Here is a 15,559-nt window from a genome sequence, read left to right on the forward strand (position 1 = left end):
AGAAATGTATTGTACCTTTCGCTGCGGGAGTGGACGGTATAAATTAAAGGATCACCAAGGTCAAGCAGATTGTGTACCTTGTGTAGTGTTGGTTTGACTGGTGATGAGTTTCATTCTGTTCCAGTACAAGTACTTCTCCAAGGAACGGGACGTCTATTTTCCAAAGAAATGCATAATTAGGACAAATGCTTCGAAAATGAATGAGTCATTCAATAATGAATAGGCCCCTACAATTTATGAAGGTGCCATATTACAATTTAGTTCCTAATTCTTTTTGAAGAAATGTTTATACCTTTTTGTCTCTTTATAAACTTATCGTATTTAATGTCCTTTATATCCTTGTTCTTATAAAAACCTTATATATAAGGTAGAGTTTTCAAAACTGCCATTTTTTATCGTTTTATGTTGTACAATATTAATGTGTTACATTTCTCATACTCCGGAAGGGATCGAAAGAAATAAAGTTGAAAGTTGAAATTCAAAATTCAAAGTTCAAAGTCACCTCAAATTTACACAACAGTAACAACAACATCAGCCATCTCGCTGTAATAAATATTCATTAAGCAGGAGTCCAATGCTCATGAATATTTATACTACTTGACCTAGCTCGGTAAACCCACTTCCTCCGTTTAAGCAACCTATGGATGAAGCTGATTGGTCAAAACGATCAGCTCCGCTTTGTTGATTGGTTCCTTCGAAACGGCGGCGTTTACAATCTGTACACGAGCATCTGCTACACAACGAGTGTGTACGCAGCGCTTAGGGATCACCCATTCATTGTGCATGCTATATACGTGTACTGTGTTATGTGCAAAAACACATTGTACGCATTTATTCAAGTGATGTATGCTGTGACTGCCAGACGTACGTAGAGAATCCACCGCTGGTTTCTTGCCATCGCGACGAGATCATCGCGTTTCACCGAGTTAAATGCTTCCAACATTTCTAACATTTCCCCGGATCAATCCTCGAATTGTCGTCCACTAGTAAGTTGTCTGTTGTTTGGGTCAAAATGTTTGATATGTTTCTTGGTAGCTTCTAAAGTTCTGTCTATTGAATGGAGGAGAAATAAATGGTCAACAGTCAAGCGATTTGAAACTGTTCTCCGTTCACAAGGCTGCCATTTAACTAAGTTAGAACTGGGGCCTGTCTTATAAAGACTTGTGTAGGCCTAGTGATAGAAATCAATCACAAGTTTCTTGTGAGCTGCAATGCAAGTTGCGATTGATTTGGGGACTTGTGATTGATTTGAAGGCTTTATAAGACGGGGCCCTGATCATACAAATAGTCACTAAAACTCGTTTGATGTTGTCCGAAAAATCAGTTTTGCGGCGTTACGAAATCCCTCCTTTAAAAAAAGGCAGGCCCGGCCGCTAATAGGCCCTATTCTAACGTTAGTAAGAAACATCAGGACGAGAACCGTCAAAGTGAAACCCCAATCATTTATTTAATTCATGGTTATAGTGTGCACTCCCAAAATAGGCGATGTCCATTTTTTAGTCCTGGTAGCCTAGCTGTGCTCGCTCATGAGCCTCGAGGGGGGCTCCTCCTGTTCGTAAGTTGACCAAAAGATCGGTCTGTATCTGGTTGGTGCGGTGGGGATATGTTCCGTGGAGATTGCGTCTGGCTTCACGGATCCCCTCCCGGAGCTGGGAGGAGAGTGATATAATGTCAAAAAAAAAAATAATAAATAGGTCCAGGCCTAACAACGTTAAGTAAAATAAAAGATTCCTCCGGACAGACGGTAGTTCGTAAGTATCCCTCCTCATGAGCATGGCGGGGGTGCTCATGAGACCCTCGGATAGCTACCTCGGGGCGAGATGCTCATGATGTATGACTCTGAGATCCCCTGTTTATTATTTTGTAAAGAAATGACTGATTTAGTAATGAAATATTCCATGCGACACTTGGTGCCCCATGGTCTTTGTCCATCATTGTGGTTATAGATTCTAAACCATGGACAAGATTGTACTCCGTTCATGAATTGAGGCCATGAATAATGTTAGATTCACCAATGTATATTCATGGCTCACTATTGTACATCCATATAGTAGGACCATACCATTTATGATACCGGTCTTTTTGTGTTCTTCCCATTCTCCCCTCACAGGTACAGATTTCCGCTCTCAGCACAGCTGTTTCTGTGAAAACAGCCACACCTAGATCACACATCAAACATGGAGGATTTTGTCAAAATTGAAAAACTTGGGGAAGGTAAGCACTAAGAGTAAAGACTAAGTAAGAGGAAACAATTTCAAACATTCCTACTTTTGTAGCCAAACTACAGATAACAGTGTATACTTGCACATTATTGAATTATTCTGCATTGTGTAACATTGTTTATACACTGATTACAAAGTAAAATAATGCATTATGGGATTGGAGCCTGAATCTTTCAAATGGTCATGTGGATGTCAAAGTTTGACATTTCACAATCTAGATTGCTGCTCTCTCACACACATTATATTAATGTGTCTTTCATACAGTGAAGAAAGTTGACTGTCATGTAAAGGTAAGGAGTTTTGTTCATCTCTATCAATATCAAAATATCTAGCCAGATTGCTTGTTATTAATATTTTTCTTTTTCTTCACTTTGTTGAGTTGTCAATCCACCATGTTTTGAAAATAAACCATGATTACTCTTAAACTGATCTGTTGATTTGCAATTGTTGCAAACCGCTGATATGTCTGTATATATCCCAATTGTTCTTGAGCCCAGTCCCATTTAGTTTAAATTGATCATTTTTTTTCTTCTTCCAGCTAAAGCTTCAATATAATCTAAGGCCAATACACTCTATTAAAGTTAATCTGATTTATTTTCACCTATACACAACAATCCAGGTACGTATGGAGTGGTGTATAAAGGTAGACACAAGACAACTGGAAACATCGTTGCACTGAAGAAGATCCGTTTAGAGAGCGAGGAAGAAGGTGTTCCCAGTACTGCCATCAGAGAAATCTCTCTTCTAAAGGAGCTCCAACACCCCAACATTGTTCTGTGAGTGCATCATGTACCTTTCTGCCTGTATGGGGGTATACTGGGAGGGGCAGTGGCTGTACACATACACTTGTGACATTGAAAAGACAAATGAAAAAGGCATGATGGAAGGGGCCTTCTCTAGACATGGTAACTCACAGGGTAACATATAACTTCTTTTTTTTTTAATCACTTGGGGGAGGGGGAGCAAGAAAAAAAAAAAGAAGTTGTCTTCAAAACTTTTTGCTTGCCCAATTCAGGCAAGCATTTTTCTTATTGTTCCAAAACATTTGCCCAACTTTGGTTTTCACTTGCCCTGGACAATCGGGCAAGCACTAATGCAGCACTTTGACTCAAGTTTTCTGCTGAAAGGATATGAAGTGACAGGGGATGCATCTTGATTCAATTTTTCTTGAATGAATTTCAAAAAACAACAACAAATAGTCTGAACTATAAAGGATTGCTTTCAGAATGAATACAGAAGAATATTATCTAAAAAAAGAATATGAAAAAGTATGTTTTTCAATCTGGGAATACATGATGTTAGATTTATATATTGTCACTGTATACCTGCCCCCTTCACATATGGAAATATATGTATACAATAATTGTACCTTGTCATGTGCAATGTGGCAGTGCATTGCAGTCACCTGCTAATGCAGAGCTGCCAGGTCTCCCTGATTCTGCAGGAGTCTCCATGAAAATGTCAAAATCTTTTCATGTCTGAATAAGAGAATATTAAAATCTCCCTGATTTTGGAAACATAATTGTCCATTGAAATGCATGTAACACACAGATATCTACCTGATTGCTGTGTGGAATCTCCGCGATTTGGATGTGGGGATGTTGGCCGACCTGCTAATGGCAAGAGAAAAATAACTTTTTTTTTTTTTTCCATCCACAGTCTACAGGATGTACTAATGGAGCCCAACAAGCTTTACTTGGTGTTTGAGTTCCTCACCATGGACCTCAAGAAATACATGGAAACTCTGAAGGGCAAGCAGATGGAGCCAGCACTCGTCAAGGTGAACAAACTGCAGCCCTTCTGACTTCCTCTGATTAGTTTAGTCCAGATTATGTCACACGTGCGACTGACAGTAGTATTCCAGGAACATTTTCTGCAGCACTGCAGCTTGTTAGTTACCATTGTTCCATGTAAGAAACTCAAAAGAAAGCGGGGGCATCAGGAAGCTACTGTGAACATTATCAAAGAAACTCTGTAGGTGGCTGGTGTGCATGGACATTTTCATTGCAACTCAACTGCAAGAATGTGTGATATTCAGTTTGGTGCTGGTGCTGTTATTATCATATCTATTAAGCAACTTCATCATATCAAGCTCCAACAAAGCAATTTATGCTGACCCTAAGTATTTATATCTGACACCTGGTGTAGCATTTACATCGCCACTAAATCCGTGAGATCTTGCTGGAAATGCATGACAAAGAACGGTGATTGCATTTGATTTAACCCTAAAGGGGGCCGGGCTTTTTTGGCTATGCTCAGGCGGGGGGGTGGATTCCGCCCCACCCCCCCCCCCCCCCTGAGATCTCGGCCATCGGTGGCGCGATCGCGATGAAATTTTGCGTGAGACCTGCGTCATAATCTACAAGATTGTGTCATAAGATTTTTTGAAACAATCAATTTCTAATTTTAATTAATTAATTATGCAAATTAAGCTCAAGATCATATTTTAGCCTAATTAAAAGCATTGACAGTCTAATTTTTGGTCTGTAAATCTGTTGCAGCATATTCAACGATTGTACATCACAAAAACTTCAAAAATTCATTTAATTTCTTATGTATTTCTTTGTTTTTTAACTTTTGTTTTTTCTTTGTTTTTTCATTGGAAATTGTCACTGACCACTTTTCTACCATAATTAGCACAAAACTAATCAATGAAAGTGATTAATTGTAAAAATAATCAGGTTTTTATGACTTTCACGACAGAGCACTGTTTTCCATAGGAAATGTACACAAAATCACAAAATTGTGCCCGTTTTGGGGCGACATTCCGTTACAAAAATGGGCGTGGCTTCGCAAAAGTACGCGCGGGCGTCGCAAATTTGGTCTCAAAAGTTGCGCGAGACTTGAACAAACAAAGTCAAGAAGCCTCGCGACGAGGCCTTCTCGCGTAACAGAATTATAGCGCGAAACGTCGAGGGGGGGGGCGGATTCCAACTTCTCAAAAATATATAACTTGCTTTTTTACTCTCAGGTTCACATTTATGTGGCCATGTCTTGAATGTATATTCCCATTGTGGCTTGCATTAGCATACGTAGGCTATGCATTAAAACTTGATGTAATGTCTCTTATTTGTAACCAAGCTAGCACCAACACCAAAGCTAAGATTATAAATTGAATAATCCCTACAGGCTAACACATGATTAATCAACCATTGGAGACAAAACACTTGAATCATGAAACAAATAGTAGAGCTCAGACCAGCAGACGGCATTCAACACTGACATCTCATCACTAGCTACAGGATCCACATCCTTTTTAGGTCAACTGATAGGCCTGCTAACACCAACTGAAATCAAGTTCAGGATTATTGCCGGTGCTGATGTTGAAATAGCACCTACAACAGCACTGGTGCTAAATTTGAAGTCAATCCAGTGTCCGACTAACTCTACATGAAAATTCACAAGGTGGTGATGATGGCATGAAGATATATCTCGTTTGTTGTTTTTTTTAGGTTTGCGTACTGTAAAAGTGGAAATTTTCACGGTGTTGAAATTTTCGCAGATTTCGCGCAACCAGAAGCTAGCGCGAAATTAAAAACACGCGAAACTCTTCTTACCTGGCCAAGCGCGAAAAAAATTAGTCACGTGAAAATATCCACTTTTACAGTATTGTGCCCTTACCATCCACTTCTAGGTCATGGTCCGGTTTTTCTTTTCTCATTTTGTTAAAATGTCAAATACTTGTTGTTACAGAGCTACACTCATCAAATTGTGGACGGCATCCTCTTCTGTCACTCCCGGCGCATCCTCCACCGCGACCTTAAGCCACAGAATCTCCTCATCGACAACAACGGCATCATCAAGCTGGCCGATTTTGGACTAGCGAGGGCATTTGGCATCCCAGTCCGAGTCTACACACATGAGGTTAGATCTCACTTTTCTTCTCTGCACCATCCTTCATTACAAGCATTTTTGTACCTCCACCCATACATAGTGTGTATGGGGCTATAAATTATAGGATTCACTCAGGCTCCTGTCAGATAGCCTAGTTATGGAGGTGGAGAATACTTTCACATTTGCCCTTATGCAAGAAACCTGAACAAGCACAGAGGAGCGTCAGAGTGATAAGTAAAGTGCTTTGTGTGCTTGAATACTTCAATGTAATGCATGTACAACTTACTAGTCAATTCACTAGTTACAGGGTTGTTTGTTTGTTTGTTTGTTTGTTTGTTTGTTTTTTGTTTGTTTGTGTTTTTTTTTTTTTTTTGCTTTTGAACACATTTCACCAGAAAATGCAACTTCGATTTGTCAAACTTTCATAGAAAATTCAAAATTGTGCACAAAGAGATTTATGAGTAAACAACTTTTCCTTCAATGCTGCTGTTTTTTTTTTTTTGGTTTTTTTTTTTTCTGGCAATGTAGACCACATATCTTTTATGCAGTATTCAGGATCATATCCGTAGACAAACAAACAAACAAAAATCATATCTTACGTGCCAGTTTAGATAAAGGTTGCTTTATGATCTATAAATGGTCAAAACTAAATATGTGTTTAATCATTTAGACTCATTCAACTTCAAATAATGCATTGCCTTACTAACATAACATGGTTACCATGAAAATCAAGACAGAATTACAGTTGCTGCAACAGAATCAGTGTAAATATTATTGCTTAATGTTTCCCTGTGACATGATCTCTGCATAACAGGTTGTAACTCTCTGGTACCGTGCACCCGAAGTCCTGCTTGGTTCCACGCGGTATGCCTGTCCCATTGACATCTGGAGCGTGGGCTGCATCTTTGCTGAGATGGTGACAAAGAGGCCCCTCTTTCATGGCGACTCAGAGATCGACCAGCTCTTCAGAATTTTCAGGTCAGACTGAGCCCAAAAACCTCACACCAATTTCATTTTTATTCCATGTAGATCATTTTTAATGTCCAGAGTTGGCTAAAAATAGACTCATTTCTGATCTAATTGAAAGACTTTTTCATATGAAAGTAAAGCCATGAGGGAAACAGAATACACATGTATGAAATAAGACAAGTCATTGGTATGTGCATCTTCTCTTATCACATTTGCAAATCAAATCTTGACTTGCTAGTAGTTTTGGTCTACCTCTGGATTCTTCTTTTCAGTGAATCCATAATATTGGTAAAATTGTTTGTCTTCATCACTGGACTTGATTGAATAGCATCACATAATGGCAATATAAGACAGGTATGAGAGATAATGAAAATAAATGTCAGTACATTTTAAGGGTTTTCATAGGTGTTTATGTCAAAATTAAGAGAAAAAAAAAGTTATGTGTATGCAGTAGGATTTCCAGTGAGTCAGTGTTTTAGGGACTTTCACTTTGAAAATGTAAAGTTTAGAAATGGTACAATGTATTATGATTCCATACCTTTCTAAGGTTTGTGTTGTCTTCTGAAATATTGAAATAATCTATATATACAGGACTCTTGGAACACCCACTGAAGAAGTCTGGCCTGGAGTGACTCAGCTACCGGACTACAAGCCAACGTTTCCCAAGTGGACAAATGAGAACCTGAAAGGGGCAGTGAAGGGGATGGAAGCTACAGGCCTAGACCTTCTCAGGGTGAGATACTGCCTTCATTAGGTTCATCCCAGTTTTTGTCCCCGCCGAACGAGTTCGAGCAGGGGACTATGAAACGGGCTCCGTACGTGTGTGTGTCTGTGTGTCCGTCCGTGCGTCCGTCCGTGCGTCCGTGTGTGATCAAAATGTTCAAAATGCTACTCCTTCGCCATTTCTAACCCGATTTTGATTCTGTTTACTTTATATGATAGCACTACATGGGAGCTTTGAAACTTCTATAAAGAATTTCAGTTGTGACCTTTGACCTTGACCTTTGACCTATATTGTACATTTTGCTTCAAAATGCTACTCCTTCGCCATTTCTAACCCGATTTTGATTCCGTTTGCTTTATATGATGGCACTAGGTGAGGGCTTCAAAACTTCTACACAGAATTTTGACCTTTGACTTCTTTGACCTTTGACCTTGATTTTTTGCCTATATTGTACATTGGCTACAAAATGCTACTCCTTCGCCATTTCTAACCCGATTTCGATTCCGTTTGCTTTATATGATGGCACTAGGTGAGGGCTTCAAAACTTCTACACAGAATTTTGACCTTTGACTTCTTTGACCTTTGACCTTGATTTTTGACCTAAATTGTACATTTTGCTACAAAATGCTACTCCTTCGCCATTTGTAACCCGATTTCAATTCCGTTTGCTTTAAGTGATGGCACTTGGTGAGGGCTTCAAAACTTCTACACAGAATTTTGACCTTTGACTTCTTTGACCTCTGACCTTGATTTTTGACCTGTATTGTACATTTTGCTATTAAATGCTACTCCTTCGCCATTTCTAACCCGATTTCGATTCCGTTTGCTTTATGTGATGGCACTAGGTGAGGGCTTCAAAACTTCTACACAGAATTTTGTCCTTTGACTTCTTTGACCTTTGACCTTGATTTTTTACCTATATTGTACATTGGCTACAAAATGCTACTCCTTCGCCATTTCTAACCCGATTTCGATTCCGTTTGCTTTTATGTGATGGCACTAGGTGAGGGCTTCAAAACTTCTACATAGAATTTTGACCTTTGACTTCTATGACCTTTGACCTTGATCTTTTTACCTATATTGTACATTTTGCTACTAAATGCTACTTCCGGCGGGGACATATATTACGCACCGCGTAATTTCTACTTTTCCTTGTTTTAAAGAGTGCCAGGTCACTCCCATGTTCAACTTGACTTTGATGAGTAGAGTGAAATAATTTGATGTGACTGACGCACATTTTTGATTTCATTTTGTGGATTACAGTGCACTCCTGTTATAACGAACACGGTTATTAAACAAAATTCTGGTTACAACGAAATAAAAATTCAGGCCGTAGCATTATCGGCTCTATGTTTTTTATTGTTGATTTGTTAGGTTATAACGAAATTTTGATATAACGAAAGAAAACTGCCGGTCCCGAGGACTTCGTTATAACGGAAGTCCACTGTAGTAAATACTAATGCATATAAAATGAAATGCATTTGAACTGTCATTGAGAGTACTTCTGTGTTGGATATTTAGACATGGTAATGTACCATGAATATTCAGTCACTCTGAGTTCCTGTTTGTCTGTTATTACCTCCGCATAGGAAGGAGGAGGTAAAGTGATCATCGGCGTTGGTTTTTCTGTTTGCAAAATAACTAAAAAAGTTGTGAACGTATTTGAATGAAACTTGCAGGAAAGGTCGAGAATGACACAAATCAACTCCTGTAACTCAGTGTATCATTTTTGCCTGGCATGATAATGCTTTGACAAGCATTTTTATTGTTTGCCTCTTCCTCTATCGTTCTCTGCAGAAAATGTTGGCGTACAACCCTTCCCAGCGCATCACAGCCAAAGCAATAATGAAGCATTCCTACTTTGACGACCTCCAAGAGCGAATTATGCCAATCAGCTAGTGGACTGGCCTCTCCACCTCTCACTCTCGCTCTTGCTCAACATCTATATTTATTCCAAGACTGATATTGATCTACTGGTATTTTTCGTTGATGTTGTTTCTGAATTCGTATTATCTGTGAGGAGAGGACAGAAGATATTGCACATGGAGTCACATCGACGTCAATGCTGCAGAGAATTATGCTCTGTACATGGGTTTTTCCCCAATTGAGAAATTCATTTGTGTGATGGTAGAGATTATAAGCGTTAAGTGAAATTCATGTTGGTGTAGCTGTGTTTGAATTATGCTGATTGGAGCATTTGGTAAAAGTGCGTCAGACAGTTTGTGAGAAAAGTGTGAATGAATCTAGCAAGGATGGGTGTTTCATTCAGAAAAGAAATCAGAACATAAAGCACATTCTGTGCCCTCTCACTGCAGATGAAATACAGGAGAACCCCGTTTTGATGAGCTTGCTTACACCGGGGTGCTGCTTCTAATGAGGTGAATTTGGCCGTCTTGATTCTACATTCTGTGCAGTACTGTGTCAAGCTTGTCTCGTTTTAATATGTTTACAATGAGGTACAAGTCATAATGAGCTAAAAATGAGTCCATGCAACCTCATCAAAAAGCAGGGTCTCCCTGTAGTTCACATACAATGCACTTTCTGCATCAAGTGAGAATAGAGAAGCCACCCAGATGTGAGCTGATTGTGAATAAGAGCAGTCAAACTGATGCAGCAAGCCAGAAACCATCTCAAATTCTAAAATCCAAGTTCAGACAGAGACAGACAACTGAAATTCTAGATTATCTCTTATGACACATTTTTCAGTCACCATAGAAATAGCAGTTCCACATTGCACTCTGAATTACATACATGTGTAACATAGTCTTTGTACAAATTAGACTACATCGTGAATTGTAGGTTATGGTAGGAGGAAAGATATTGCCAATTTTGGATGACCCTTGGTCACATTTGTCATACTCGTTTGTGAAATTTACAACAGTCTATAAAGTTTTTATTTCAATTTGTATTCATTTTCAACAAAACCGAAATATTTACACACTGGTTCTTTGAGGAGTTGCAGAAACATGTCTTCCATTCCTCTGAAAGGAAGGTAACGACTTCAGTAAAAAGTAAATTTCACAACCCTCTTTGTAGACATATGGGGAGTTCTCGGGTAGTGGGACGGCTGTCACAAGACCGTAATGGAGTTTTCATCTTGTGGTTCTTCGTACCATTTAATTCTGTGTGTGCTTTCACTGATATTTTGTCTTTTCTCACTGCTTTTGCTCAAAATTACTGTTCATGTACATGGGTACAATCCTTGATTGACATGTCTGAATGTAGAATTGTGTTAGATGCATCCGTATACCCACACAATGTACAGTCAACCTTGCGTAAGTCAAATCGAACGGGTACAAAGGGAATCCTTCAGATTACGCTTTACATGAATTTCAACTTGCCAATACAGTAGAACGAACACATTTAATCCATTCGGGACACATGTATAATTTTTCCTTTGACTCAGCCAACTTTTTGACTTGTACCAGATCGACTTGGCAGAGGTTGATGATTTCTTTCCTCATTTTTGTTAGGGAAAGCATCAGTTGGTTCTCTTTCTTTTTTGTGTGTGTGTGTTACCTGTTCTTACTGCACAACAAGTTTGAAGCACTTTCAAATCTTTGCTCTTACACATCCATACAGCTCATATAAGTTGGAAACTGCTTTGTCAAAAGATGTCAGTGTTTACACCTGCTGTCTGTACTGCTTAATTTCTTCTCACAAATTTACAAGTAATGTGTAGATAAAACAAATTACATAGTTTTCACCACAGAAACTAAGCGTAAATTGTTCAGCTACATGACCAATTGAGACAAGTTTTGGTGAAGGAAGCAATTTTGATGAAGTAAATCATGCTGTGTGTATGAACTATTCATTCCAGAACCGATCAAAGTGTCACTTCGTAATTGAATGAATTTTCTGTGAAGTTCCTTGGTCTTACATGATAAATTTCAAACATAAACATAAAAATTGTTTTGTTTTGCCAAATGATGATGCAATAACAAGATCACTGGAAGTCAAACAAAGAGGCAGTAGAATCATGATAATTAGTCTGGAATTACTTTCTTCTTTCTTGAAATTTTTTTTGTTTTGTAGTAAATTCTCACAAGAATATAACATACAAATAATATAACTGTATGAAATTCTCGTACAAAGTTGGGACCAGGGTAGGGAACACAATTCTAGTTATATCTAGTCTCTTCTTAATAGGCTTCCAATGTCTAAACTTGACAATTGAGTTGGACGAGGAAGATGTAACTCCTTGTCTTAGATCTGTGACTTGTACAATACAGTACTGTTGAGAAAGACTATATCTCACACATTGAGTAATTTCATATGTTCCTTTTTCTTTTTTTCTTTTTTTTTTTTTGGTGATGGTGGTGTTGGTACACTTGCCCAAAACCAAATGACACAAGATACTGCATGTGTGTTGCAATACAGGTATCAAGCTACTTCTGAATCTCTTTTCATGGGGTTGGGGGATGGGGTGGAATAATGTAAATTTTACCAATGGTGCATACATGTATTTTGTACAGTCCATGTGAACATGTTTGAAATATCAAACCTTGCACATATTCTAGACCTAGTGTGTACATAAAATGTGTATATGGTAAGCCAAGCTCCTTCACTTGGGTCAAATTTTGATTCTGTGAAGAGGTACAAGCAGCTGTCTGTATTCAGTTGTAATATTCTGTAGTACATAAAAGTGATACAGCACTGTCTGTTTGTACTTTTAATTATCCCTGTACAGTATTTGAAAAAGAAAAAGAATTAAATGAAGGTTGTTAAAATTTCAAAGAAATTCTGTGTTATGTGAATGCCTTGGTATATGTTACAGTGTAGTGTTTCCATTTTCCCCGTCATATCACTGAGAAAACTTGATACACATACACACGTCATTGCAAAATACCTGGTACAGCATATTGGTCCCTGCAGAACAAATTGTCTATTTTCACTTGTGGCTTCTGAATACCTGTTCTTTGGACCCAAATTTCCTGGTTAAAGGGATGATACAGTTTTGCTTGAGATGGGGCTTGAGATTTTCAACTTATTTTTTCTTATTTTTTTTTTTTTTTTTTTTAGATAATGAGAAACATCATACGAAATACTGTAATTCTATGAGGAATTACGTTTATTTGATGAAAGCTGGTTTTGAAATGGCTGAGATAGCCAACGTGTACAAAGCGATCCTGATGAAGGTGGGACCCATCCTCTATTAGGATCGCTTTGTTTTACTTTGTTTTGGAGATCTCGGCCATTTCAAACTGAATTTTCATCAAATATACTTCAAATTCTTCTTAAAATTGAATGCTTTTTAACATTTCAAAAAGTGATTTCTAAGTATCTCACAAAAAGCTTAAAGCTGAATTCTCATCTCATCTATTGTGTGAGCTGAGAAGGGGATTCAGGTTTGTACTTCCTGTGAGGTAATTAGAACCTGCTCACATGAAATGCATGTATTAAACAGCATACAATTCTGAGAGGAATGAAAAGTTTATCTGATGAATATCATTTTTGAAATGAATGAAATATCCAAAAACAAAGAGGTCATAATAAAAGGTTGGTCCCCTCATTTATTCTGACCTCCTTGTTTTGCTGTGTTTTTATATATCTCGGCCATTAAAAAACTGATTTTCATCAATCAAACTTCATTCCTCTTAGAATTGTATGTTCTTTAATATTTTATAAAAGTGGTTTCTAATTACTGTATCTCACAAAAAAGTTCAAACCTGAATCGCCATCTCAACCAAAAATATAATACATTGTACATGTACCCCTACTTAAAGAACCTCTCAATACATGCACATCTGTACCAAGTTCTGCTTCTGCCAAGCACACATGTCATGAGGCATTGAGTCAGGCTCTCCTGTTGTAACTACACTGTATTCAGTGTATTGGTCGATTTGTGGGTGAGCCTCTGTACACACACGACAGATACAAGAAGCCCAAAATATTCATGTGGATTGGACCACTCGGCAGAACAGTGTTTTGTAGGCACAGCTGAGCAGGGCAATCTAGCTGTATTGCAGATAATACAGTACTGTTGATCATTGTTTGTTTATTTTTTTTTTTTAAATGTTGATTTTATGTGGAAAATAAATGCAATACAATACAGTGAAAGCAGCAGTATTAGTACAGATGTAGAACACATCAATGACAGTCTGAGGGAAATCAGGCATCGATAAAAAAAGTTATGAATTTTTATGGTTTTTGTGCTGTCATCGCTGGATAGGGAGACTACTACAACTACGGTGCATGAAGTCATTCTGGGGGGTGTTTCATAAAGAAATTATGTGTCATTGTGACAAATCGTGCCTGTGATAAGGACAACAATTTACAGAGAAGAAAATATAAGCCTTCCATGAGAGATTAAATTTTGTGTACTTTGGATATTTTTTTTTTTTTTAATGTGGTTGTCCAGAGTGACAATATGAACCTGTGTAGTCTTCTAATCCTGCGATGAGGGCAACGAAACTAAAAATTTGTAACTTTTGAACTGATTGACCAATTTCTCCTCAAACTTTCACTGATCTGTTTTACAATTGTACTAATGTTGTTATTTTTACTCAATCCACATATATACAATGTATCTGGGTTTTGGAAAAAGATACGAACAACACATGACAACAATTTGTTGAGAGGTAAAACCTACCAACTGTTTTAAGTTTAATATTGTACAAGGTATAAAGTAAACAAAAATGAACACTTTTGGGGGGACCACAAACATCAGTGTCAGGGCATGAATACATGAACAATGATGTACGAGTGACTGGGAAAAGTGCAGTTACAACGTGAATGCTACTCCAATCAAGCAACTGTGGACAATCTGGTGCACAACTTTCAAAGGGTAAACACTTTTGCCCACAAACTAAAAACTGACAAATCTTAAGTCCTCGCCCTTTAACTTGTGATGAAGCAGCTACAAGCGGACTCGACTAACCATGCAAAGCTGAAAAAAAAAAAATTACTAGTGTAGTAAAACATACGTTTTGTCCATACAGCTTTTACTGTACTTCAGAGAAATTCACACAACTGATGATCTCATGACATCCACTTTAAGATACTGTGATCAACATGTGATGACTAGATAGAAAACATGGTGCACTGACTAGAAAAATAGCAAAAAGTACTTCAGTCACTCCAATAACTGCTTATAAGATCTACTGTACATGATTGTCTGATGAAATGGTGAGCTTCTCCCGCCAGCAGGCTAGAATTTCAGATTATCAATCCTTCTAGAAATTTACAGATTACATATCATTCTTTAAGGGATACAAGGTGTAATATCACTTACAAACAAACTTTACATCTTTCAAATGAAATAAGAATTAACATTGGGAGATACATTTGGTGGTTTGTACCTGTCAACAATCATAAATGAATTACAACATTTCACTTTCTTGTGGAATCTGACCAAATGAAAACGTAAAATATCACATTTTAGTGCACAACATAGTGGGACAAGTTAGCCTAAATCTTTACCAAAAAAATCTTTACCAAAAAAAAAAAAAAAAAAAAGGATTACCAAATTGAAATGAGTTGTACCGTCTCAATTGTTAAAGGCTCAAAGACCCAGTGGTTTAGCGAATGCATATACGTGTGGAAAGCGCAAGTTTCCTACAGACACCTATGCTATCGACTCCTCTTTAGTGCTTACGCTTTGACCCATTTCCATGAGTCCGAAGAAGACCAATCCACTGTTGTCAGTGGTCCGATCACAATTCAGCTCATGATTCGGCCGATGATGACAGCTTTAGCAAACTTCTTCCGTGGCGTCATACTAAGAAGCACGCACCCTGGCATCACTGCAGACTCCGTGATGCGCAAAGTAGACAACGAAGGCAACGTTACCTGGTGACACCTACGCGCT

The 15,559-nt window shown here is 38.1% G+C and overlaps 1 protein-coding gene across 1 annotated transcript; it reads left to right on the plus strand.

Moving 5' to 3' along the window:
• The first annotated feature begins 850 nt into the window (after positions 1-850).
• On the plus strand, positions 851-12,484 carry LOC140228516 (cyclin-dependent kinase 1-like). The gene is made up of 8 exons (XM_072308750.1): positions 851-986; positions 2,111-2,214; positions 2,842-2,998; positions 3,882-4,002; positions 5,916-6,086; positions 6,871-7,034; positions 7,617-7,758; positions 9,547-12,484. Exons 2-8 carry the CDS (start codon positions 2,178-2,180, stop codon positions 9,646-9,648), a joined length of 894 nt encoding a protein of 297 aa, XP_072164851.1. The 5' UTR covers positions 851-986; positions 2,111-2,177; the 3' UTR covers positions 9,649-12,484.
• Positions 12,485-15,559: the final 3,075 nt, after the last annotated feature.

This window comes from Diadema setosum, chromosome 5, assembly GCF_964275005.1.
Source record: "Diadema setosum chromosome 5, eeDiaSeto1, whole genome shotgun sequence".
Classification (NCBI taxonomy): Eukaryota; Metazoa; Echinodermata; class Echinoidea; order Diadematoida; family Diadematidae; genus Diadema; species Diadema setosum.

What these genes read in the sequence shown, in the direction of transcription:
- LOC140228516 (XM_072308750.1), top strand. Translation starts at nt 2,178, where the DNA reads ATGGAGGATTTTGTCAAAATTGAAAAACTTGGGGAAG. An exon ending in CAGCTCTTCAGAATTTTCAG is followed by an intron (nt 7,035 to 7,616) that starts GTCAGACTGAGC and finishes CTATATATACAG; the next exon opens with GACTCTTGGAACACCCACTG. An exon ending in CAGGCCTAGACCTTCTCAGG is followed by an intron (nt 7,759 to 9,546) that starts GTGAGATACTGC and finishes CGTTCTCTGCAG; the next exon opens with AAAATGTTGGCGTACAACCC.